At 52.5% G+C, this 26,695-nt stretch overlaps 1 protein-coding gene across 1 annotated transcript in view; it reads right to left on the bottom strand.

Moving 5' to 3' along the window:
* Positions 1–26,695, bottom strand: part of CACNA2D2 (calcium voltage-gated channel auxiliary subunit alpha2delta 2) — a 159,399-nt gene that overhangs the window by 54,684 nt on the left and 78,020 nt on the right. The window contains exon 3 of the mRNA XM_007952009.1: positions 18,362–18,478. Within this exon, the coding sequence (XP_007950200.1) occupies positions 18,362–18,478 (117 nt within the window). The remainder of the gene's footprint in view (positions 1–18,361; positions 18,479–26,695) is intronic.

Below are 26,695 nucleotides of genomic sequence, written 5' to 3' on the forward strand. Positions count from 1 at the left end.
ATATAATATATATAATGGCCAGGTTAAACTATGACAGAATGGGCCCAAGTCAAGCTTTAAATAATTAATTTATATTGTGATTTTGGGTGAAAATTTACAGAGCAAATTCACTTTCCGTACAGCAGTTCACATACACTTTGTCTCATGACATTGACCACAATTTACCACAATGCAACAGCTCCCCTCCCATTTCTTCCCTATAGTTACCTCTTCCCTGTGTCCGTCCTTCCATGCACTCCTGCCCCCTGAGCTGTCTCCCTGTGCATAAGCAGCCCTTCTTTCTCCCATGATTGTTCTTTCCAAGGAGTGTACCTACCTCAGGTAAATGTTCAACTCATATACCTGTCTATTGTTGGCTGGAAGCTACAGGCGTGGTTTCAATTCCAGACCTGAAGGGCAGGTAGGGGTCATAGTCTCAGTGGTTCCACCAGGCTCCCTCAGACCAGCAAACCTGGTGCCCCCCCCCCTTTTTTCTCCAAATGATTTTGAGTTTTGTTCCACATTGTTCTCCCTCTCCATCCAGGATCTCCTACATAGATCTCCTTCCAAGTGGTTGACATTGGTAGCCAGGCACCATCTAGTTCTTCTGGTCTCATAGTCGTATAGGCTTGAGTTGGATCTTCCTTTTTCTTTTTGCTGCCAGGAGGCTCAGAGTCAACCTGAACACTCAAATAGCCTGGCCTGATGCTGCTTACTTTGACCCTTTTGTCTGATCCTGATATTCATGTATTTTACTATATATGCCTATATTTTACTGCATGTCATAGTGCCTAAGGCCAGAAGGTTGGCAGTTCAAACCCACCAGCCACTCCATGGATGGAAGACTAGGCAATCTACTTCCATAAAGACTTACCATCTCAGAAACCCAAAGGGGGTCACTATGAGTTGGAATCAACTGGATGGCAGTGAGTTTTTTTTTTTTGGTGTTTGTGTGAAGAGCTGTTCAACAATTTGCCAAATGAATTGGGGAATAAGGCAAATTAAACTGTGTCCCCTCTTCCAGTAGGCAGCAGTTAGACCTGTGGGAAGGAACACTGGATAGGAGACAGGAGGCTCAACACACAGTAGAGTGTCAGGCTAGTTGTTTTCCCAGCCTCTGTCCCTACCCCCTGTCCTGTGGCAGGCTGCTCTGTGACGCTAGACTGATGTGGGGCCCTGCTCCAAGCCACCACCCACCAGCAGGCGGCTGGCATCTGGCAGGCGCAGCCTTCTCCCAGGAAAACTAGACGCTTCTTATTGAGATAACGAATCGCTCCATTTAGATCCAAATTAACCTCCCCCAATTATCCCATTTTCTACCACATTTCACCAGATCGAAATCCCCTTCTGAATGTGCCACATCTTGTGCACCCCCCCTCCCCCCCGCCTGCTCCCAGGTCCTGTGCATTCCAGACAACTGACAGTTGCACCCTCCAGGGTCTGGGTTTCCTTTCCTTCCTTTCTTTTTTTTTGGGCGTGCATGGAGGGAGTGGGAAGCTTGATACAGTGGATGCTCTGAGGAGTGAGAATTTTTATTTTATTATTTTATTTTTTTTAGCTCATTCTTTGAAATAAGGATGCAATATGGGATCAATTTTTTATGACAGTGAAGTAAAAGGGGAAAATAGTAGCAATTTTCTCTTCTGAACATGCCCTATTTAATGGAAGGATGTCACGGTGGAGTTTTATCCAGAGGAGAGAGAGGGCTCGGTTCTCAGGGACATACGTTCAATCAGAACGCCTGGCATGCACTCACCCTGGGGACGACTGGGCACCTCTCCCCTGCTCCCCAGAGTCCCCCTTAGGGCAGCTGTCAGGGCCCAAGATTTGAACAGAGAGAGAACAAGGCTGCCGGCTCCATGTCACCTTCATAGGACCAGCTGCTGTGGACTGACTGAGCGCCCATCTGCCCCCACTGGCAACAGGGTAGACTCTCCCTGCCTAAAGCACTGTTAGTCTCAGTCTGCATCAGGATTCTAGAGCCAGGACCCCAGGGAATCCAGTGTTAATTAGGGTTATAAAATCCTGCCCAGCTGCTGTGGCTGTCTTTGTGTTAAACCCAGGAAGCCATGCTTCCGGAGGCCAGGAGCTGGTAAGGGTGGGGTGGAGAAGGTGGAGGATGTGGGTGGGGAAGGGGAAGGGAAACGGAAAGGGGAGGAGACAGGATACCAAAGCAGGGGGGCAAGCGTGAAGTGCTGAAGCCTAGTGGCAGTCTTGGCATCCAGGGCCCTGCCTCCGAGTTAGAGAGGAGAGACGGAGGTAAGGAACAGGACAGAGGCAGGAGAATCTCTTGGGGGTGGGGGTTTGTTCTCAGGGGCTGCAGCAGAAGGAACTGTCTTCTTGGGGTCAGAGACAATTAATACAGCTTCTGAAGTGCATGACCTGGGGCTGTGTGGAGTCAGTGGGTTTTGGGATCCAGCCCTGGAGGAATCTTGGGGTCCCCATCTGGGTTGGAGGAGGCTGGCCCTCCTGCCCTGCTCTAATCTGCCCCAAGTGAAGTTAAGGTTCCTGGGCTGGAATGGACTGGGAGACCAGGAATCTTGATGCCAGGGCCACATCTCTACCACAAAACCCACTCTCCTAGCCCATTCACCAAGGAGCTCCTTGAAATCTGCATCATCCTGCCTATGGCTGAGTAGCACCCTGAGAAGCCTCAGCCCAACCTTCCAGGGGTTTATTCCTTTGACCACTTGTCTTCTAAGACCGCTTTCACCTTGCAGTCAAGTGACTGGGGACAGAAAGAATTGGACAGAGCCATATTTCAAAGCCATGTGTCACAAAGTCACAGATAATATCACACAGAAACATGCAGGCTTGTGAGGTGGCCTGTGACATGCAAGCACAGTCATGCCAAACCTACACAGGCTTGCACAGAGCCCCTGCTTACAAAGACACCCAGCCCGACCACTGCATAAGCACAGTCCGTTCCCAGGCCCTTATAGTTAATGATCTAGGCTTCACACAGAGAGAAAAACACTGCCTTTTCTGGAGTCTTTTTTCATCCTCCATCCCCTGAACCCATTATACACACAAGCAATTCAAGACCCTAAGAGTGACCTCCCAGAGTCCATACCAGAAGGTCAAAGCAGCACTGACAAGAACAGACCTACTCCCTCCTCCAGGGCACTCCGTGCAGAAAAAAACAAGTGGTGAGGGCAGCCCTTAGCCCAAAATGTCTGCAGATCCCGGATGGGGAGAAAAGGGGTGGCAGGCTGGGTCTAGTATCCCAGTGCCTGCCTGCCTACAGATGATGCCCAAAGCTACGCCTGCCACCTCCCTCCCCTCTTCGGCTGTGACTGGGCTTCTGAAATAATTAGCAATTCTGCTCGACAAAATGCTGGCCCGATGGGATAATAAACTCCAACATCTGTCAGAAGCGCAAGCTCCTATGGAATTGCCAAGAGAAACATTTTTCTCCTCATTCAATTCACATTTAAATAGAAAACAACCCCTCCAAGTCTGCGCCAGGCCGGCGGCGAGGGGCTCCGGGAGCCCACAAGCTGTTCCCGGGCCTGAAAACGGCTCGGACGCCTGTGATCACTCACTCAAATTAACAAATCATTTTATTTAGAGATAAAGAGAATTTGTAAGTGACGGATAGCTTGAGAGTCATCGAGGAGGAGGGGAAAACAGCTATCCATCCTGTTGCTATGGGGAGCAGCCCAACATCCCCCCAGCAGTAAGGCCTTGGACAGCAGCATCACGGGAGCTAGCACTCCTCACTTTCAACTGCCATTAGGGCAGGCAGGCCAGGAATCATGTCTCCATTCCGTGATGGGAAACTGAGGCCAAAAGGCAGGTCCAACAAGATCCTCAGACACTACTGCCAGCCTGAGAAGGACATGGAGCTGCTCTGAGGGAGCCCAGAAGAGGTTGGCTCCTGGACCTGCAATTCCACCTCTGGGTTGCAGGAGGTGCTGTGCAGAAAGGACCAAATCCTGTGAGTCCAGGGCTGGGTTTGGCTAGGGACAAGCCTTGCTTTATTCAATACAACTGCATTCTTGAAACAGGCACCCTGAAGATGTGTGTTCTGAGCCTAGGCCTTCAGATTTGCCACTGATAAAATAAAAGATGTGCACCTGGACTGCCAAGGGCTCTCCCAGCTCTGAAGAGTTTGTACCAATCAAATATTGATAAACTACAACAACAAATCAACAAATGAGCCCCAGTCTTGCCAGGCCACTCCTCAAGGCTCCTTCAGTGCCTGTATACCCCTCATCAAGGACTTCACTGCCCTGCCCTGTAATTTCCCAGCAGGCTGTGCATTCCCTGAGACAGAGACTTTTTTTTCCCCTATCTCAGTCATCATAGCATCCAGCACTTGATAACTATTTTGTGAATGAATGAATAAAATGAATGAATGAAAGGCCCTTGGCTACATAGATGCTGAAATTCATAAGACAGGGAATCAATACATGTCTCTGATTATTATAATACTCACAGCTCTATGCTTTTGAACCTACCATTCCCTCTGCCTGGGATGTCGTTCTCCTCCCTCCTTTATTTCGGCAATTGCTTCCTGCCTCCCAATGCTTAGTTCAGTTGGCCCCTATTCTGTGATGGGGCTGCCCACACAGGAGTGACAGGGGGTTTATAAGAAGTAATAAATATATCCACATGTGTACATACACAGACCAAGATGCACACATGTACATGTATCCCATGTTATCTGTGTGCTCACATGGGGGCACAGGCCTGGGTGTGCTTGCTTGTGTGGTTGTAGTCAGGGATAAAGGGACATGTGCACACGGGCTTTGTACATATACACATTTATGGGTGCTCAAAGCATGCCTACACAAGTTGGTATAGCAGGAGGCTTGTGGCAGTGGGTTTTTTCTTCCTCTCCCACTCTCAGCACTTCAGACTCTTCTAGCTCACATCACACATCTCTCCCACACATGCATGAGTGCTGAGTTCAGGCTTTGTCATGGAGACTCCACCTTACTCATCAGCCATGCACATGGGTATGCATATTCACCAGAACCATACTGGGTATGCACACCCTGGTCACACAGACAACCTTCCTTTAGCATGTATGTGAGTGCACGCGTGCGTGTGCTGTGTGCATGCATGCATACACACACGTTCCATGTGTCCCTTGGCCAAAGTAAGCCCAACCATCACTGCTGTAAACTCTAAGGGGCACTAGGAGCTCTCTTTTGCTGACATCAGCAGTGGCTCAGGGTGGCAAGAGGCTAAGAAGATCTAGGACTTCCTCTACAAGCACTCACCACTTGTTCACAGGCATCACTCAGCAGGCCCTGTTGGACAGGGGGGCAGCTTTACAGCTGGCACAGATAGGCTTCTGCAGAGCTGCACCCTGCCTCTTGCAGGAGGCTTCTGTCTACTCAGGCTCCCAGCAGGGGCAGGTTTGGGGAAAAGGGAAGGGAGACTCCCAGACCCTTAGGAAGCTGTGGCCCAGGTTGGGAGATGGGGCTCAGACCCTGAGCCCGGAGGAAAGTCTGTGTCCTCCTCCTCGCTGCCTTCACCTTGCTTAGGCTCTGGGTTTGCCCCTGCGGATGTGGGGGTGGTGTCCTGAGATCTTCCCTTGAATCCTCTTTCTCCTTGCCTCTCTGCTGTGTTTGTCCTCTGAAGCTCCTCTGACACCCGACTACACATGTTCACATTACTTACTATCTTCTGCCTCTCATCTGGACCACAAAGACCCCAAGGAGAGTCAGATCTGCCTCTGTCACTATGGAGTCCCCAGCACCTAGCAAAGGGCCTGGCATACAGTCGGTACTCAGTGTGCTCCTGGGAATGGGTAGATGGGTAGAGTCTGGCATGATGAGGTCTGGGAGCATCAAGACATGTTGTTGTGGGAGGAAGAGCTCCCCAACCCCACTGGCATCAGGTTTGGAAATGAATGGGTCTGAGGAGGCACCAGCCAGGAGGAGATGGCAGTGCTCAGAGGCAGGAAGAGCAAGAAGAGGCTGTGACCCTACTCCATGGGAATATGCAGTCTCCTCCCCTATGACCACCCCCACTCTGTCACCCCCAGAGCCCCAGAGCATCTATCTGCAGGGGAGGTGGGCACTGTCTGGGGCCTGGACACAGGCACCGTAGTACAGTAGGTGTGCTCACCATCTGCTTGTAAAGTGAATGAATAACTCTACTGCCTTACCCAAAAGGCTGCTGGGGTTTCTGATGCCTGGAGTCTAAATTCCTATGCCTAGGGTTCAAGGTGGGAGCTCTGGTGGCATAGTGCCTACGGCATTTGACTGCTAACCAGAAGGCTGATGGTTCAAGCCCACCAGCCACTCCTCAGAAAGAAGGTTGGGCAATCTACTTCCATAGTGATACCGCCTCAGAAACCCAGAGTCGGACTCTACTCGACGGCAGTGAGTTTGCTTTTTTTTTTTTTTTGGAGGGTTCAAGGTGTCCCACTTTCCCTTCGACCTCATCCTTGCACTGCCCCCACTCCCAACCAGTGTCCTGCCCAAAGTTCCTTCTGCCTTTGCTTATGCTGTGCCCCTACCTGGCATGCCTGGCTCTCCTCAGCCAATTTCAATCTCATCCACCCCCAGGCCCTGCTATACCACCCACTTCTGCGGGATGTCTCCCTGACAACTCCTGGGACCAAGTAGGGCTGCTTTGGAGTCCAAAAGTAGATAAATTCTGAGAGTATCAGGAGACAGGTAGAGGAAGAGCCCCTGTTCCAGCCCCATGGGGTCAGTGCTTCCATTGCTGCCCCTTCTCTGGGGCATCTTGATATTCTCCACGAGGGCCAGGCAGTTCTCTGGAGGAGGAGCCAAGGGAACAGGTTTAGACTTCAAGAGAGATCATGGTCTGGAGCAAAGAAGAACTTCCAGTTAGTGGCTTCAACCCTGAAGGAGGACATGGTGGTGTTTCCCTATAGATTGACGGACAGGTGAATGGGTAGTCATTTAGGGAAGGAGAGGCTGGGCCAGGGCCCCTCCCGCCCCCTGATTAGAGATGATGTTCTGGTTTTGTATACTTTAGGACCTATTATCTTTAATATTCCTGGAACTAGGAGCCCATGAGCCAGGACCTGGCCTTGTGCCCTGAGCTCTGAGCTGAGAATTCTACATGTGAGGTATCTGTGACCCAGCTGGTGACCTTGAGGCCCTGGGCTGCATCTTGGCTGAACAGGAACCCTACAGGTCACTTCCTCAACCTGTGACCCAAAGTTCAGGAGTGGACCCAAGGCTGCCGGAGTTGAGGGCATTCTCCTGGGAAATCAAGAGGTTCCTTCTATGTGGAAAATCCTGACCTGTCTCTAATCAGCACGTGTCATAAAGTCCTGAGTGATTAGATGGGGGAGGGGAGGGATCTGGCAGTGACACCCAGCATTGGGGCCTTCAGAGATGCCTTTCCTGGCAGAGCTGGGAAGCCAGGGAGGGTGGCACAGGGCAGAGGGTGGCTAGCCTGGGCCATGCCTTCATTCCCCCAGGTCCCCCATGGTCTGTCCCTACCTCCTTGCCTGCTACTCCCCCCACTTCTTCTAAGAGGAAAATCACAGGGAAGCAAACCTTTGGGGGAGAAAGGAGAATGTTTTTAATTAAAAGTTTAAGAGAATTCACATCCTGAGGGAGTTGCAGCAAGAGAAGGTGGGGAAGTGGGGGGACAGGTGGGGGCAGCGGAAAAGTAGGCCACACCAGCTGAACACTCAGAGCCCAGCCCTTGTAGCCGCCTAGGGTCCACAGCTATAGCAAGCTCTAGCCAGGGAGTCAGGTGACACTGATGACTCTGTCCAGATCCTACACCTCAGTGACCTCTGGTTTTCCATCTGGGAATTGGGTGGAGGGAGGTAGAATGGGGGCTCTGCAGCAGTGGCTGGGCCAAGGCAGCACTGAATTCTGATGCTAAAACAGCTTAAACATTTGGGTTGCTCCCTCTGCCTGGCACCAACCCTACGGGTCAGGAGGGCCCATGATTCTGCATTTAGGGAGGAGGAGGCCTGGGGCTCCCCTGGCTGGAGCTGGGCCACAGGTGACCCATCAGAGGGCACCATGTGTGACCTGTCCTGATACACTGCCCAAGCAGACCCCACCTCACAGTTGGGCCACACCCTGGCTTCTGTGGGTGGGTGGGAGAGACAATGTGGGAATCTGGGGCTGTCCACAGCTGTTGGAGCTTATTGAGCAGGTGAGGGTGGGAAGATAGTTGGTAGTGAGGATCATGGGGGCTTTATTAACCAAGGACTGCTGCATGGCATCCATGCATGGCCAAGCAGAGGGGCCATAGAGTGCTGCCCCCTTGCCCCTTACTCACTGCCAGCCTGTTCACCACATACATGCTTACCACATGCGGGGTTGTGGGTGGGCAATGCCACTTAGTATCAAATTAGTCTGTGCTCAGCTCGGGCCTGAGCAGTCCCTAGGGGTGAGCAGGTGTGTGTGTGTGTGTGTGTGTGTGTGTGTGTTTCCGGGGGCAGGGCTCAGTCAGGCCTGCACCATTCCTTCCTCCTGGCATCCGGCAGGCTTTGGATGCCGTTTGGCCTGCCCACTTTCCTCCTGGTCACCAGACTCTGTACTAGGGATATGTGTTGGGGGTGGGGTATCCTGTGTGCAGCGGGGGGTGGGGGCAGAGCTCACACGTGAGGTTGTCCCATGCCCAGAAATCTTCCTCTACTCTATCCCCTCCCACCCTTTGCTGGGAAAAGAACAACCAGAGGGAAAAATATGACAGATGCAATATTTTGCAAAATGAGCTAATTACATGGCAGTCACACAGGGGGATGAGGCTATCCAAAGAATATTTGATATAAAGGAGGCCTAGGTATGCATAAGGGTGGCTGGGAAAGGTCAGTGTCATCATCGTGGGATGGTGGACCCTGGTGTCTCTGCCTGGGCCTTTGGGTGTGGGAGCAGTAACGCCCTTATGGATGCCACAGTCACACAGCTTGGTTCCAGCTTACATGGGAGTCGCAGCCTCAGGAAAGTGAGCAGGCCTGTGTATGCATGCAAGAACATACATGCTCACATCCACAGACATCCTCCCCCTGCCCCACATACACAGGGGAAGGAGCATACCTGCACCCACAAGGCTCTTCCCCTTCTCCCACCGTAAGCTGGTATCTAGGGCGGGGGCACAGTCACTCACAGTAAGGCCCCAACATGCATGCTCTGAGACAGAGCACAGTTGAGCCACATCCATATCATTAACTGGGCTGTCACTGCTGCCCATTGGCTGAGCATAGATGGGTTCATTTTCTTTGTTCACATGCCCATAAATTCCTTCTGTGCCCAAGACAGGCCCCTCTAGACTCTCCTTGCTGACTGGGGTGTGGGAGGGGACATCTGCTTCCCACCTTATGGTGCCCTTCTTGCCAGCTCTGTGGCCTTTGGGCACTGTGGTTGCATAGGAAGATGGTCTGGCCTCACCTAAGCTCAGATGATCTTCCCAGCAACCCTACCAGGTGGACTCTTATTGTCCCATTTTACAGATGGGGGAACAAAGGCTCAGAGAAAGGAAATCACCAACGAAGGCCATGTGGTATGGTGTCAGTGGTATAGCTGCAACCTCATCTGGTCCTTCTACCTCTTGATTCAGCCACCTGGCCCATGCCTTAGAGGCCTCTGTCTCCTCAGGAAGTCACCCATTTCTGTGTACTGATAAAGTGGGAGTCACCCTGTTTACTCATCCCAGGAGTAAACAGGATTCAGAGACCCTGCTCTGCTTTGTGGCCAAATGATTCAGTCCCCAGGTGGTAGAACAGCCTTCATGGAATGAGGGGACTCAGGTTCTTGTCCAGGCCTAGGGAAAGTAGTTCCTCTTCTCTGGGCCTCTGTTCTCAATGCCAGACACCAGCCAGAAGCTGCCCATTTCTGCCCTCCCCAGGGCTGTGGCTGCCCCACCTATGCTCACACCTGGATGAGAAGCATCAATTAGATCTGCTCAGGTGCTCTCCTGGAGTCCCGCTTACCTGCCCTGACACTGTTTATTCATCTGTCTGACCATTAAGGCCTCTTCTCCTTGGACGCTGTTGGGCCTGATGACTGGGAATGCAGGGAATGAGATGGCTGGTGCTGGGGCTCAGGGACATCAAAGTGATTTTGCATGGGGGGATGGGGAAGCTCCATACCCAGCCTTCAAAGCCTTGAATGCCACCTATGCCAGGAAGACCCCATGGGCTGCACCAGGGGAAGACTGAGCTCCCTGCTGGCCCTTTCTAAGTCCTGCTCCCCATCTGGGACTGCATTCGCTGGTTCCAGATACTTACCTGGCCCATGTCCTGTGGTCCTGTGGGATGAATGGGTGGAGTATAGGTGAGGGCTGCCTATCCACCCATCAACCTTACTGCCTGCCCAGAGAGGAACTGAACCCTGGGCAGCTGGCAGATATGACCTCATGCTCTCGGCTGTTCATAACTGGGTTCCAGCTGGTGTTGACACAGCAAACATGCTTTGACTCCCATTCGCAGAGGCACAGAGTAGGCAAACACAGGGAGGCTGGCACAAAGGGCCAACAACCGTGACCAGCCTCTCAAATGAGGGACCCAAGTCTTGTGCCAGGAGGCAGGAAGCACTGAGCAGCCTAGTCAGCATGGCCCACAGAGGTGGCAGTTGGGGACTGGGCCTTGACAAGGTCAGTCCTACCATTCCTGCACCCAGGAAGGGAAGCTTGACGTGAGGTCCTGCAGCCCAGGGTTGATCCATATGCTGGGCAGGGCCAAAGAAGCACAGGTCAGTCCTGTCCATGGTGCCTGTCCCATAAGATACCTCCATGAGCATTCCTTGTGAATCAATGTCACCAAAGCCCAGTGCAAACTCTGATGACAGATCTCTGAGGCTACACTTGTTGTTTCTACTGTAAGGGTAGGGAAGCTGAAGCCCAGAGAACGTGAAAAATTTACCAAGTGCTTGGTGCTGATCAAGTGTGGAGTGAGGGCTGCAGCACAGTAGTCGGGGAGATCCCTCACTCTTGGCTACCTTCAGTGCTCTGGACCCGCTCAGGTGCACCATGTGCCATGTTATACTTGTCTCAGGGGGAATCGTGGCTAGAGGTCTCATTTTGGGATATAAGGCTAGGGGACTATGTGGGCTGCGGTCAACAGATGAGGTCTCTGCTGACACCAGTGAGGGGTGCCTGCAATGTACACAGTCCACGTAGGCCTTTCTACTTTGAAACCTGTCTCAAAGTGCACCTGTGCACATGTTTTACAGAGCCAACCAGTGGGCAATAATACTCCCCCACTTCACTAATGCATATACATGCACGAATACACAGAAACCCTGAATATGTAGACTCTCATACACTCCCTCTACCTCTGGCTTTTGCACTTTTCTGTTCCTTCTGTTGTCAACTCTCCTCTTTCCTTACCCTCATTCACCTAAGTTCCTGGCAAAGGTCCCTCTCCTAGGCCTGGCCCAGTGCCCCTATTGGCTCACCACTGTGGCTATGTATTTTGTCATATGGATCATATCACTGTGACCGTCAGCATCTGTACCCCTTGAGGGAGGGGCTCTGCAGGTCTACTCCTATGGTTCCCTGCACCTAGTACAGTGGCTGCACACAGCTGGTGCTCAGAGCTCAGTAAACAGAGGCTGAAGAAAGCAAAGGCACCTGAGGCTCTGGTATCCCATGATGTGATGAGCCAGGGTCATGCAGCCTCTTCCAGGAAACCCTGCCTAGGGTCACCTCGGTGTCTGAGCCTGCTCCAGCTTCCAGGTGTAGGCTTGGAAGAGAGAGCCAACGGTTCCATGAGGGGCCTCAGAGGGTCTTTCTCACCACCCAGTGCCCGTGGCACTGTGCCTTACTCACCAGCCCGTGAGCCTGGCTCACTTACCCCACAGGCACCCACTGCCACAGTGGAGGCACTGCTTATACGTATTTTAAACCATAGAAACTGGAGTGAGAGAGATGACTGGCCACTCCCATGCTGCTTGGACCATAACGGAGTCTTGCTTGCAAATGTGCAGCTACTACCCCAAAATTCAGGTGGTGAGCTCTGTCCCTCCCTGTCCTTGTCACCTCCCCGCCCCCTCTCTGTTCTAGTGGAAATGCTGCTGCACAGGCTGCACCTCTTGGGCTGCTTTCAGGCCCACAGAGCTCTCACCCCTGCAGACCCAGCCCGCATCAGCTCTGCTCACTCACTGCTGGGCCAACGCTCAGGGTGGGAGATTTGCTTGGGTGCCTTCCTTCCTCCCTTACTCCTTCCACCTTTGGGAATTTCACTCCATCTCCAACGCTCAGCTCAAACACCACCTCCTCCAGGCTGTCTTCTAGGACTCACCCCTCCCGCATGAGCTGTTCTGAATACTGAGACCACAGAGCCTGCTGTCTGGTTCCCTGCAGTCTAAGGCCCTGGAGGGTAGGGACCAACCTGACCACCCTCTCCCAGCCCTCGCACATGAGGATTTCAGAACAAAGGGCCAGATGCTATTAAAACTCAATTAAATTCCTCTCTCCTCTGATCCTAAATTAGACTGGTTTGTCCCTGTGGCATCTACAGGCCTTTTCATTCTGCCTCCTAGCATCCACCCCCTTTGTTCACTGGGAACCCCAGGGAGGTGGGCAGAAGCTGAGGGGATCCTCCTTCAACAGGCTATCTTTGGGGAGGGGAGCCCACTGTACCTCCCTTGGGCCCAGGCTCATTTTTCCTCCATCTGGCTGATACCCTGCCCCCACCTCAGTCCCAAGGCCTAGATTCCACCTCCTGTGGTGCGCAGGGCACAAGGTGTTAAAAAGGGAGCACAGGCGACAGCTCCTGGCCTGCATCTGGGGACCACTCTAACCTGGTTTGCTGCCCTTTCTGGCTGCTTTCCAGTATCTCCCAATTGAGTACTACCTCTAGGCCCTTGCTTGGGCTCTGCTCTCTGCCTGGTGCATCCTCACCTTCTCCTTCTCCCAGCCTGGGCTTCCCCTCTGCCCCTGTTGGCAACACTTTGCTTCCTCCCAACCTCTGGGAACTCTGGAAAGGGCAAGAGACTCAGGAGCCATAGCAAGTATGGGGGATTGTGACCTTATCTCAGCCAGGCACTGACCAGGGCTGTCATTCAGTCTCTGTGCACCTATTATGTGGGAACCTTTGGGCTGCTCCAGTATCCTCATGTGTAAAATGGGAATTCTGCCTCACAGTGAGTGGAGACTGGTACCATGCCTGACCCAAGGCCAGGCCAGGCCAGGGGCAGTGGAGAAGGATTACTGAATGAGTTAGTGAGCAAGGGACCAAATGAGGAGACTGGGTGGAGCTTACATGACACACAGCTGGCAGGGCCATTGAGCAGAAGTGGGTCAGACATCCCCTTTTGGGGTAAAACTGGGGCCTGGGTATTCCAGCCAAGGTGTCCCCACAGCAGGTGGGCAGTGCTGGTTGGGGCCAGTGGGATACTGAGCCTCCTGTCCCGACACATGGCTGTACTCAGCCTTTTCTCTCTGACCTTCAGCCATTCCAGAGAACTCAGCAGCAGGGTGGGCTATGTGTGAGGCTCATCCACTAGGCTCTGTGGGCCTCAGTGATGTTACACCCTAGTCTGCTGAGAACCTTCCTTTGGCTAGGATGCTAGGCAATGACCACAGCTCTTCTAACCCCTCCTGAGGGCCCAGAAACCACCTGCACCTTGAGGAGGACCCAGGAGAGATGCCTGTCCCACAGGGGGAATTCCAACCCCAGATCTCTGACAAGAACTTTTCTGAAGTCTGCTAGCCCTGATCAGGCCCTCATCTGACCACCACTAGTTCGAGCAAGTGGGGGAAGATGAAGGATGGATGGTATGTTTCACTTGAGGACACTTTGCCCGTACCCCAGTCACACTTCATCTTTGCTGTGTCTCCTGTGACCTTCCTAGGGAGGCCAGCTCCCTGCCCTGCCAGCACAGCTTAAAGGCCTGTGAGAGGTCTTCTCCAGATTCCTAGCTACCTGATGGGAAGACAGGCAGGGAGGTTGTCTCCATCTCCACCCCCATTGGTTTCTGGGACTAGCATGTCTTTGCCCCAGGTGTATGCTTATCCCCAGGCCACTTGGGTATATGAGGAGCAGACAGCAGTTCACCTTTCCTCAGGCCACCTCCTCCACCAGGCCCCTGAGTGGTGCTCTCTACTGCAACATGCTGCCCCATCTCTCCTGAGCACTTATCACCACCCAAGTCCCTCCATTATTTCCTTGCTGGCCGGTTCTCTGGCTGCCCCCTCCCACAGGTGGAGGGTCACAAGGGTTCCCACATAATAGGTGCTCAACAAATGCCCACTCACTAATTCTCTGCTCATTCCATCCCTAGGGACCCCAGCTGGCTCCTCTGGGTGGCAGTGGCATCTTGCCAGGAAGCAGCAGCGCTGTTTGGGTGAGGGGAGAATAATCAGTCGTAAACACCGCAATCAGGGAGAAAAGGCTGCTCGGGCCCTTGGCGCCCACGCGTGCGCCTAATTGGCTCCACGTGTCTGCGGCTCCTTTCAAGAGAGGGAAAGTGGCGGGGTCAAGATCTCTTAATGTTTGTTATGGAGGGGAGGCAGAAGCCACTGCCAGTCCCACATAAATGCTTTTTAATTGCTCAGAGAATGATAGGTGGAGGCAGCCAACAACACTACAGAATCCCTTGCTTGTCTGTCCACCGTTACTGCACTTTCAAGAGAGACTCTGGTCTAGAGTCAGATGCTAGGGGTTGAGTTCTGGCTAGAACCCAGAGCCACAGTCCTGTCATCTGCTCTGCAAATACTCTTGAGGCTTCTACCCTGGGCTAGCCCTTGAAACTGCATGTCTAACCCCCATGAATGCATCAGTGGACCCAGCTCTGAACTGGCCTCTAGCTGCCTCAGTGCCAAAATTTCCATCAATATTGTGCGCTGCCTTCCGACAGCTTTTCTGCCCCAGGCTTCTCATCTCTGCTACCCCTTAGCCACAAGGCTGTTGGCTTTTTTCCTTAGACACCTCCCTACACCTCTTGGGACACAAGATCCTGAGTATGAACTCTGGCTCAGAGGCCCCATTTCCTTGAGTAGTTGAAGTTCAAAGGCAGGTTCCCCTCCACATTTCTGAAGCTGAGACCCTAGTATATTTCCTGGACTTAGGGATGCTGGTAGCTAGTGTACAAGCCCCGCTCTCCCTGACTTGACTGCTCCTGCCTGACTCTCAGTCCCATAAACTAGCCTATGCAGTTTGCAGAAATTCGTTACAAACATCTGATTGTCCCTGATTAGATGAGACAATGAACTTCCGTCCTGGTGAGCCTGAACTGCTCAGCTCCCTCCTTCCAAGTCTTGAATTAAAATTCCAGACCAGAGCAAAGGGATTTAAATTGGATTACTGGATGGGGTCCAGGGAGAAGAGGAACAATGGAGTGGGGGCTCTAGCTCCCCAATACCCCTCCCTCCATACACTCAGGCTGCAGACAAATGTAGGAAAAGAGAAAAGGGCCAGAACTTGATTAAAAGCAAATTTAAAACATAATTAAGACCAAAGAGCATCTTGAACAACTAGGACCCAAGAGGGGGATGGTAATTCTCCCCTCCTACTGGGGATGTGGACAGGTACATCTCCAGGTTCTGCAGCCAGGGGGTGCTGTAGTAGACGACGGCTGAGAAGACTCTGTGCACACCTCAGGAATAATATGGGGAATCAAGGGCCTGGTTTAGAGTCAGAGAGAGCTTAGTTCAAATTCTGAGTTTGCCACATCTGGACCTGCTGTATGGAACCTCTGAATCTCAGTGCCCGCATCTGTGAAGTAGGGGTAGCAGGGCTTCCCTCCCATGGCTGTTAGTAGAATGATGTATGATGGGCTTGGCACACAGTCAGTGCTCAGTCAATGGACACTTTCCCCCATCATTTTTCCCAATGAAAATAACTGGTATTTAGTGCCAACTATGTTTCAGGCCATGGGCTGGGCTGAAGAACAGTGCAAAGAACTCAGACAACTGTGCAACCTTACTGAGCAGAGTCCAGCTTGTGGGGTGCAGGAAGAGAGGTGGGTCCGGGACTCCAGGTCTTTGGCTGCCTCCCTCCACCCACCTGTCAGGGTTGAGCATTACCCTCAGAAGGGGAAAGTGCCTGGCAGAGGGATTCCAGCCCCGTGGCTCCTAAGTAACCATAACCAGGACTGGGCACTGAGCTCCATGTGTGGAGGGCGGACTGGGTGTTTGTCCCTGTCACCACTCAGCAACTCCCTCTAAGGTGACCAGGTCTGAAACTTGGGTGGAGAGCAGGCCTGAAGGATGATGATCCTTCTCCAATTTATCACTGTCCCAATGCAAGTTGGCGACTGGTGGCCTGAACTTTCCAAACTATGAAAGGAGGGCAGCAAATCAAGGAAGTGGTTTACAAGTGAGGGGTCTAGGAATGAGGGAAGAGAGAGAAACAAAGAGACAGAGAACAAGAGAAAGCTCAGTTCCAGCAAAGGCAAAGAGGTGAGATGTGATGTGCTGGCCTGGTGAGATGATCAGAATACGTCTTATGATCAGGGGAAACCCCAGTAGGATTGCTTTCCCTACTGAAGGCGTGACTTTTGCTTTCTCCCCACAATAGTTCATTTCCCCAATTGCATCCCCCACACTCTCCACCAGGAAGTCCTGCTTGCTGGGCTAAGCTGGGTCCAGCTCTGGGTCTGCACTGAGTGGGAGGTCCTCATGGTCCACCTCTTCAGGGTCCTGGGCCCCAGGATTTCAGTCTTTCTCTAGTCCATGACCCTGGATCACACAGAGTAGGCAGAGGATTCCATGGAGGACAGCAGGGCCCAGCTCCTAGGGAAGGGGTTCTGGCTCTATCCTGGTGCCTGGATGTGGTGGGGGTCTACGATATTGGCCTGAGCCTGAACATGGCTAATGTGGACTCTCATCCTTTTTTTTTTTTTTTTGAACAGTTTAATTGAGATATAATTCACATACCATAAAACCCATCCATTTAAAGTATACAATTCAGTGGTTTTTAATATATTCAGAGTTGTGCTGTGCAACCATCACCACTATCTAATTTTAGAACATTTTCATCAACTCAAAAAGAAGCCACGTACCCATTAGCAGGCACTTCCTATCCATCACCCCACCCTCCTTAGCCCTAGGCAACCACTAATCTACTTTCTGTTTCAAGGGATTTTTCTATTCTGGACATTTCATACAACGGGATCATATAATATGTGATCTTTTGTGACTGGTTTCTTTCAGTGATTATATTTTCAAGTCCATCCATGTGGTAGAATGTATCAGTACTCCATTTTTTTATTGGACTCACCTACCTTTGACATAAGGTGAACACTAAGGTGTGTCTGACCCAAGCCATGGTATTTTCAATTGCCTCATATGCATGTGAGAGCTGGACAATGAATAAAGAAGACCACAGAAGAACTGATGTGTTTGAATCATGGTTTTGGCTAAGAATACCGAATGTACCATGGCCTGCCAGAAGAACGAACAAATCTGTGTTGGAGGAAGTATAGCCAGAACGCTCCTTAGAATCTAGAATGGCCAGACTTTGCCTCATCTACTTTGGTAATGTTAGAAGGGACCAGTCCCTGGAGAAGGATGTCATGCTTGGTAAAGTAGAGGAGCACCAAAAAGGGAGAAGACCCTCAACAAGATGGATTGACACAGCAGGCGCCATGATGGGTTCAAGCATGGCAACAACTGGGAGGATGGCACAGGAATGGGCAGTGTTTTGCTCTGTTGTACATATGATCACTATGTCTAACAACAACAATAATATCTTTGTCATAGGCAAGGGTAGTTGAAGTTGGGCCTCTAATCTGATGGCATTTGGATCTTCCTCCTCCTTCATTTATCTTATGACTTGCCCTGGACACTCTGCAACTCCAGAGGCCCCTTCCCACCTGCTCTCTCTGAGAGGCCTGAGTGCCAAGGGTCTGACAGTTTTGTAGATCTGCTCACCACAGCTCAGTGGGTTCTGTCACCCCACAGAACCACACAGTGCCTTGGAGCCAGGAGCTGACAGGTACAATTTCTCTGAGTATAGATGGGGAGACTGAGGTCTAGAGTAGAGCAGAGAAACATTTAAGGTCATGGGCAGAACAGGGCTAAAGCCCCAGCCTTGCATGGCCAAAGCCTTCTCTGTGGGGCATCCAGGGCCCCTCCATACTCCCTCTCCATCAGAGCCTGAAGCCCACCCTCCTGTCTCCCTCAGAGGCAGACTCCACCAGCAGCAGGTCATTGTCTTGGTCAAGTGCTCACCTAGGGCCTCACCCACAGATGGGCTGGAGGACACAGAGGAATGGGAGAACTCCAGGTCCAATAGGAGGGAGGGGTGGGGCCTGCACAAGGCCTCTGAGACCCCAGCTCACCCCACCTGCAGCCTACAACCTACTCCAGTCACAATCATCTTGCCACAGCTACCCATAGTCCACATGGGCACAGCCTGCCAATGGTAGCTCAACCTGAATTCAGAGGGCTGTGTGATCATGTGGGGCGGGGAGGGACATTGCCCTAAAGTGGATGGCCATCTCACATGACCCTCATCAACCAACACACACACGCCTACCTTCAGGGCCTGCACCTTCCTGTCCAGTAGGTTCTCAATGTCTCCCGCCACCTTTTCCACCAACTTCTGAGGTTCATTCTCCTGAACCTCAAACAGGTTCCGATTGTCCTTGTAGATCTGGAAGAAAGCAGATACTGGCGGTGAGGCTCGTGTGGTCCAGTGTTCCCATGCCATGACTCCTGAATAGCCCCTCTACACGTTCACCTCAGCCAGCCTCTATCCCAAGTCTGTCTTTGGCTACCTTGAGGGAGCATGGACAGTGTCTGGGGGTTGGACCCAGTAGTCCTCATGGATGGGCTCCACAGCTTACACCCGGGATGGGTTTCCAGTTTGGGCTGGTGGTTATGGAGTAAGCCTGTCACTCTCTGGGCCTTAGTGTCCCCCCTCTGAGGGCCATAAGCAGCATTGCCATGACTAGCTCAGAGTAGCTACAAGCACCAGAGGGCAGGGCATGGTGTGGGGGGAGATGGAACCAATAAGCACACATCCCATATCCACATACCAATATGCTCACACATGCATGTACACACACACACACACACACCTACATCACACACACAGCTGCTCTTCCATACAGCTCAGGCAACTATACTCCTTTCTGCTGGCACTGCCCCAGGGTGTTTGCAGAAACTAGCAGGAGTTCTGGGCACCCCTGAGGGCTCCTCTGTCACTCAAGGCACAGAATATGGGGAGGGTACCAAGGAAGAAGAGGCAGGTGGGAGGAATGGATCTGCTCTCCCTCTTCCTCATGCACATGTGCATGCAGGGTATAAATATGACAGTTTGAATTTGTGCATGTGGGCATGGTATGGCTCAACACACATCCATCTGTGTGCAAGTGCCTGTGTGTTGGGGGTGGGGTGACGTTAGGGCCCCTAGACACAGCCTGGGGTTTGTATGTGTCTTAAGAGCAGATTTCAATGGGTGTCTTTGTTCATGACTGGGGTCTTGGGGTGTGTGCATATACATGTGTGTGCACAAACGAGTATGCGCATGCATCACAAACCCCTGTGTGTGTGTGTGTTTAATTCTGAAACCTGACAAAGACAGTTCAGGGAAGGTGGAGGATCTGGCTGTACTGTGTGGCCTTGACCTGTCCAGGCTCTGTGTCTGGCTAGGTCCATATGTCCATCAAGGTACCCAGGAGGTTTGTGCCCTGAGATGGTCCCTTTACCAGAGGTCATAGGCTGGGCCACCACAACTGAACCGCTGCCACCAGGCTGTGCAGAAGTAGAGGGATGTGGACAGAGAGAGGAGCCAATGAGGGGGAGATAAAGTGGGAGAGGTAGCTGATGAAAGACAAGATGGGGTGATGGGGAGAGATAAGGTCTGAAAGTGACAGGTTGGTGGTGGGAGATAGGGCCTCCATCATCTGACAGAGGTATTGGGGGGCAGGTGAGGTGTCACTAGAGCCCCTGCCCTACTGCCCACTCAGCACCAGCAGCCCATGGGTTAAAACACCGCACAAAGCCTTACTCTCAATTTTCTCCTCTTCCCCCCATTCCTCCTGGCTTCTCTTTTTTTTTTTGTCCTGCTCTTAGAACAAAATAATTTGTGGTGAAGTTGCTCCTTTCTGCACAGCAGTGGCAATTAGGGGGCGAGTTGCAAGCCTGGCCATGTGGCCAGGAGGATGGAGGCCTAAGTAGGTGCCAGGCCGGGCTGTTCCCAGGCCCCTGGGCCCTGCCTCAGGACAAATGCCCCCAGATGGGAGGCAGGGATGGAGATAGGCAGCATGGAGGGGTTGGAGTCTGGAGGTCTGGAGAAACATAGGGAGCCTGGAGCCCAAAGCCTTATTCTTGGGGAAACTGAAGCTCAGAAACAGGAGAGGACAGGTCAAGGCCACACAGTACAGCCAGATCCTCCACCTTCCCTGAACTGTCTTTGTCAGGTTTCAGAATTAAAACTACTCTTTCCCTGGCCTTGGACCACCGCCCCTGTCCACAGTCACAGGCACATTGGCTGAAGCCTCTGCAGAGCTCAACCTGGCCCACTTGCAACAGCAGGGGGCGCAGCTGCCTGACTTCTCTGGGTTGGGGAGGATGTTCCCAAACCTCAGACTCCCCTATCAAGGTCATTCTCAGGTGCTGCCATGGTCAAGGCCATCTGGGCTGTCTGTAGTAGAAATAGACCCAGATCTGAGGCTGGACACTGAGGCCTCTTGACAAGACTCCTGGGGGGGGGGGTGGCTCTGTGTGGGCAGGATAAGGTCTCAAATGCCCCTTGCAGTCTGGTATAGTGACTGTCCTGGAGTTTGGGGGCAATAGAGAGAGTTAGTTTCCAGGTTGCAGGGCCACACTACTCAGGTTCTCAACAGGTGTCACAAGGGCTTAGAAGCAGCAACCCAGCCAAGAGTCACCTTATCTCTCAATCTCAGTCCTCAGATCTATTAAATGAAGGAATGGCAATCTCCATCTCATGGGCTCACTGAGGACCACATGATGCATATGGTGAAGAGCCTGTGCTATTGTTGCTACTGCTATTGTTTAGGATTGCCAGCATTCTGCACAGGGAATCATAGTCCCCTGTTTCCATCCTCTCCCTGCAAGGTCCCCATACTTAAGCCTGTCCAGAGTCATCAGCCTCCATCCCTGGGGTCTGTCCACTTCCAGCCCCATCCTCTCCTCACAGGCCTGCCTGGGCACCCCTCCCTCCCTCCCCTCGTCACCTTGTCCTTGTCTCCAACACCTTAGCCTCTGCCTTGGAGGTGATAATGGGGGAGCCCAGAGATGGGGATGCCATTGATGGGGCCCAGCCATGGTCAGCTCCCTTCCGTTTCTCCCCAAGTACCAGGCCTGTGTGCAGTGGACCCTGCGCAAATGCATCTGTTCAATTCTAAGTTCAAGAGCAGAGCCCAGGGCCATCTGGGCCTAGGCCTGACTCCTCTACTTCTGCCTGGAACTGTGTAACCCCTCAAAGACTGGAGCTACACCTACTGTGCTTTCCTCCTACATCACTTCTACCCAAGGATCTACCGTACTACCCTTCTCCTGGCCCTGCATCCCCAGCCCATTGTCCCATCATGCACCTATAGACCTCCTGGCCCCCACCCCATGCTGATTCCTACTACCACATCTTTGTTTATACTGTCTCTGCCTCCCACCCCCTCCACTTTCCCTGCCCATCTAAATGCTCCCTAGAATAAGGGCAGAGAAGTGAGAAAAAGGAATCTCTGGGGAGATCAGAGCAGAATCCCAGAATCATAAGGGATGGCCAAGTTGCTAGCCAAGCCAGTCCCCACATCTCAGATGAGCTGCTGAGGTACAATAGCCCTCACTCCTTCCATGTCTCTTGGATGACAGGCCCCAACTGCCTCACTCTGCTCCTCCTCATTGCCCTAGACCTGCTCCCATTGCCTTGAGATGGGCTTTGAGGTGAATCCTGAATCCTAGGGAGATCTGTGTGACACAGTCCAACAGATAGTCCCACCCTGAGAGATAGGCCATCTCTCCATTGATGTGGTCCAGGGAGGTGCTTTCCACCTGCTGGCCCAGCAGGACGCCCAGCAGAGCCCAGGGCAGCTTAGAGCATAGAGCCTTCCCAGGGTTGGCTCCCCTGAGCTCTAGCCTCCAGTTCTGGCCCCTGAAGCCAGCTCGGAAGCAGCAGAAAGGCCAGGGCACATCGGGTGCAGAGCCTCAACAACCACAGCAGGATTCCATGCCCGCCGGTGTCCTTGGCTCAGAGAGTTAACTGGAAAAAACCAACAGCTCACAGAGCAGCACAGCCGCATGGCCCCCACCTTTGCACAGGCAGCTGGAACGAGAATGATCGGGCTGGCAGGTCAACAGGTTGCTGCAGCTCCAAGCCATCTGAGATGAGGGAGAAAGTTGCAGGGCTCCGTCCCATAGAGGGGGTTGAAGGATGATGGCGGGACACAGTAGCAGATTAGAGGAACAGGCTGGCTGGAGCCAGGTGGGCATGTGGGGCAGGGCAGGTGAAGAAGTGACAGGGGTGTTGAAGAACAAGGAGAGTAAGGGTAGCTGAGGCCTGAGAGACTATTCAGGAGGCAGTTCAGAGCCCCAAGGTGTCCCTGGCTTTCCCCATCCTGTGCTATGTACCTATGACCACTGCCTACCAAGGTGTCCTCCTAATGGCCACTTCCCCTTGACAGCAACCCCCTATTACAATTGATTCCTGTCCCTCCATCTCTCTTCTCTCCTCATATTCCCCCCCCCAGCTCTGGCCCCAGCCCCAACCCTCTCTCAGCTATAACAATTCTTTTGTTAAGAAGTATGTGTGGCTGGCCTTCTAGCCTAAGGAATCCCAGGGCCTGTGCGCCCCCCACCCCAGGCCTCCTCAGGGGCCCCAGACCCTCTGCTCAGCCTCCTGCTGTTTTCTGGGGCAGCTCTGATTCAACATGGAAGTGAGCCTGGAGGACACACAGAAGAATAGTGACTTTGGCCAGGAAGCCAGGATGCTTTTAGGGTCAGACAGAGCCAGCCTTAGCCCCCAACCATCTTGACTGAGATAGGGGTCCAACTGCCATCCCCTACTTGCCTAGAACACAGAGATGGGCACTACAGGAGATGAAAGGCTCCAGGACCACTGACTGGATAGGCCTCCATCAGGGTGGAGAAGCATTTTGTAACATCTCAGAAAGCCAGCAGTAGTAGGGCCTAGACCTGAGCCAGCCTAGACCCAACTTGCCCAGGGTGAGGAGGAAGGTGGGAAGGGTGGGAAGATGGGAAAAGCAAAGGAGGAGAGGACAGGAGAGGAAGACCAACCACAAAGCCCCTGTTTTGTATCTCTGCCACTCTGGTCAGGTGCTTTAATGCTTGACCTCACTGATCTCTGACAACCTCTGAGGAGGGTCCATTCTGATCATCTCAACAGATGGGGACACTGAGGGTCAGAGGGGTTAAGTCAGAGTTGAGACTTGAACTGGGTCTGTCTGAGACTTTGCTTTAGGGCACATTCATTGTGCAGTTTTATCTCCTCCATTTATTCCCAAAATTGAAGGTGAGGGCTTTGGGGAAGGGGGTATGAAGTACTGAAAGGGAGCCTGGGATGGATCAAGGTGACAGTGAAGGAATGAGGCAGTGGGAGGCAAGAGGGACATTCTGGAGGGAGAGGATGGGATGGATGGGGAGGATGGGTCCTCAGAACCAACCTGATCGACTAACCAATCACCCAACCCCAGGAGTGAAAACAAGACACACGGTGCGAGGCTCCTCTCCTCAGCGAAGGTGAACGGGCCCTAATCTCTGGAAAATTAAATCAGAAAGAAAATGGAACGAGAAAGATTTGACGCAGGCTCGGTCCTGCCGTTGGCTGTCTCCTCAAAAGCCCAGAGTTAGCTAGGGTCTCAGCCGGGTGCTTTAGCATCCTGGTCCCTTCCCTCTACCTGGGAGCTGGGCAGAGCACAGGGAGGACGGGGGGAGCTGAGCCCTGAGATTTACTGCTCTCCAACCCCCTTTCACTAAGTCTTTCTATATCTGTTCCCTAGTCTCATAAGGAGCAGTCATGTGGGGGTCTGAACTGCCCAAATCCTCATGCAACCAGGGCCCAGAAGAAGGCAGAATGGAGTTGGCTAGAGATGGTAGGCTGGACCTCCCTAGGCCTAGCCCACGTGGGCAAACACTAGGGAAGGAACAACCGAAGAGGCCACAGGGCCTGGGGCTGGAGGCAGATATCAGTTGCCAAAATGGGGTACACTTGTGCCAAAGATCAAGGGAGACCATAGGTGGGTGGACAAAGGACTTGTGTTGATTCAGGGACCCTGAGCAGGGCCAAGAAGGAGGTGTGTGTGGGGGGGGTAGGTGACTAAGACTGACCAGCTCAGGAACCCCAGCTAGTTAGAGCAGAGCCTCGGTCCCACCAGGCTGCTGCCCCTGCCTCTCATCTTTGTAAGGAAAACCAAGGGTATAAACATAGTTGCTAATCACCCTTGAAGGAGCTCTGGTAGTGTGGTGCCTAAGGCACTTGACTGCTAACCAGAAGGCTGGTGGTTCAAATCCACCAGCCATTCCTCGGAAGGAAGGTTGGGCAATCTACTTCCATAGTGATACTGCCTCGGAAACCCAAGTAGGGGTCGCTACATAACAACAACAACAACAACAACAGCAATCACCCTTGAAAGTGGATAGATGGGAGGATGGGCCCTCCAAAGGATGGGAGTTGGGGCTCCTAGGACCCTCTTCCATCAAGAACACCTAGCTCAGATCCAGGGCAGGCTGTACCACCAGGGTCTCCCCGACTCAACCAGTTTTGAGCATGTAGTCCAGTTCCTGAAGAAACTGAGGGTCTGCCCCATAGTGGCTGCTCTGCAGACACACCAGGCACTACACTGTGCATATGACTTTGGGGGGGGGGGGGCTCCAGCCCCTCCCTTACCTGCCTGGTGCCGGGTGTACAGCAGGGGCAAAAGCAAGGGCCCCTGGAGCTCCCAGTGCAGTCAGTACACAGGTAGGGGTGTTATGTGCTGCTCAGTAACATGCTTTATCAGCAACTGACACTCGCCGGCTCCCATGTTAGGTTTCCACATGGCCATGCCACACTGCCACCACCCTATGGTTGACTGGGCCCATAGTTCAGGAGCTGTGTATGGTGTCCTATCATGATCAGAGTTTGTATATTGTGCTATTGGTCGCCACATTTTTAGTAAGCAATCTCACATTGAGTAGGGTTGCCTGGAATGAACCCTCTGTCTGGAGAAGGTCACAGATATCCAACTGGGCCATTACAATCTGGCCCTACATGGGCTATGATGGGGGACATACAGGCAGTGTCAGGGCAGGGAGAGTGGCACCTGGCTTGACTTCCTAGAACAGGTAAGGATGTGGCCCTCTTGGGTCAGTGGCCCATTAAGGGACCATCCTAATCCCATTCTCATCCCTGTGTCCTTAAATCCCTACTGGGGTACCTTCACATTGACCCACAGGCTCTCACTGGGGACCTCTTGGGCCTGAGGCTGCACAGATGGAGCAGAGCTCACCTCTGCCCTCCTGGCACTCCCCATCTATAGAGGACAGGGTGGGTCCTCAAGTAACGTGGTGGGTTGGATCAAGGAAAAGATTGGAATGGCTTTACAGGGGAGGGGACATCTGAGTGGAATCTGAAAGGCTGAGCAGGGATTGGCCAGATCTGGGGGTGGGTGGGGGAGAAGGGACTCTAGGTAAATCAGGTGAAGGCCAAGAGGCAGGACTGTTAATGGGCTGGTCAGTGGCAGGAGCAGAGGGGCTTGTGGTGGGGCAGACAGAAGCTGGCAGACAGGTTCTGAGGAGGAGGGAGGGAGACAACAGGGTGGGGGGCTCCCATAGAGGAGGGGGATGTGGTCTAGATCCCATGGGACAGGGGGGGAGGCCCCAGTGGCTCTGTGGCTCCTTGGCCCTAAGAGGCAGAGGCATCTTTGAGGTGCTCCTGCCAGCAGGCTTCTCTTCACAAAATTCACAGGGGCAGGAAGCCCCCGCCCCCACCCTCAGCAACACCTCCCTGTTTTAAAGTTAAAGTTTAGTTGACTGTCATCCATTACCGCAATTAGTACATTATGTCTAATTATGCAATTAGTGTAAAAAGTGCACTTGCCGCTGAGAATGGGAAATTACGCTGCCTCGTTATGCTGTAAAATCCGTGTCATAAAAAGGCTCAATCTCTTGTTTTTCAAAAAACACAAAACCCAACACAAAATAATAAACCACACATCCTTCCAGCCAAGCTGGGGCCAGGCTGTGCCAGTCTTCCTGAGCTTGCCTTGGGTGCAGCCCCTGGCCTTTGAGGCCACCCTGTGTGGCCCCGGGGTGAGGGGTGACCTACTACAGAGGAGTACGAAGTATTATTCCTGGGCATGGCTCTGCTGTGCTCCTTTGAAACAGATGTGAATTTCCAAACCAACTTTAAAACCATGCCCATCCTCCTAATACTACACAAAACATCATTCCACATCCTACTTTGGTGAGTAGCGACAGGGATCTTAAAAGCTTGAAAGCAGATATCTAGATGCAACGATGGGTCTCTCCTTGTGCAGAGCAAAGAGGAATGAAGAAAACCAAAGATTCATGGAAACAATCAGTCCAAGAGACTGGTATACCATGCGATCCTCAGCCTATACAACTATGAGACCAGAAGAACTAGGTGGTGCCTGGCTACCACTGTCAACCACTTGGAGAGGGATCTAAGTAAGAGATCCTGGATAGAGTGGGAAAACAACGTGGAATAAAACTCAAAATCATTTGGGGGAAAAAAAAAAAAAAAAGGGACCAAGTTTGCTGGTCTGATAGAGCCTGGTGGGACCACTGAAACTATGGTCCCTAACTGCCCTTCAGGGAGCTCTGGTAGCATAGTGCCTAAGGCACTTGACTGCTAACCAGAAGGCTGCTGGTTCAAACTCGCCAGCCACTC

Source organism: Orycteropus afer, unplaced genomic scaffold, assembly GCF_000298275.1.
Source record: "Orycteropus afer afer isolate SDZICR_OR568_19922 unplaced genomic scaffold, OryAfe1.0 scaffold00323, whole genome shotgun sequence".
Lineage (NCBI taxonomy): Eukaryota > Metazoa > Chordata > Mammalia > Tubulidentata > Orycteropodidae > Orycteropus > Orycteropus afer.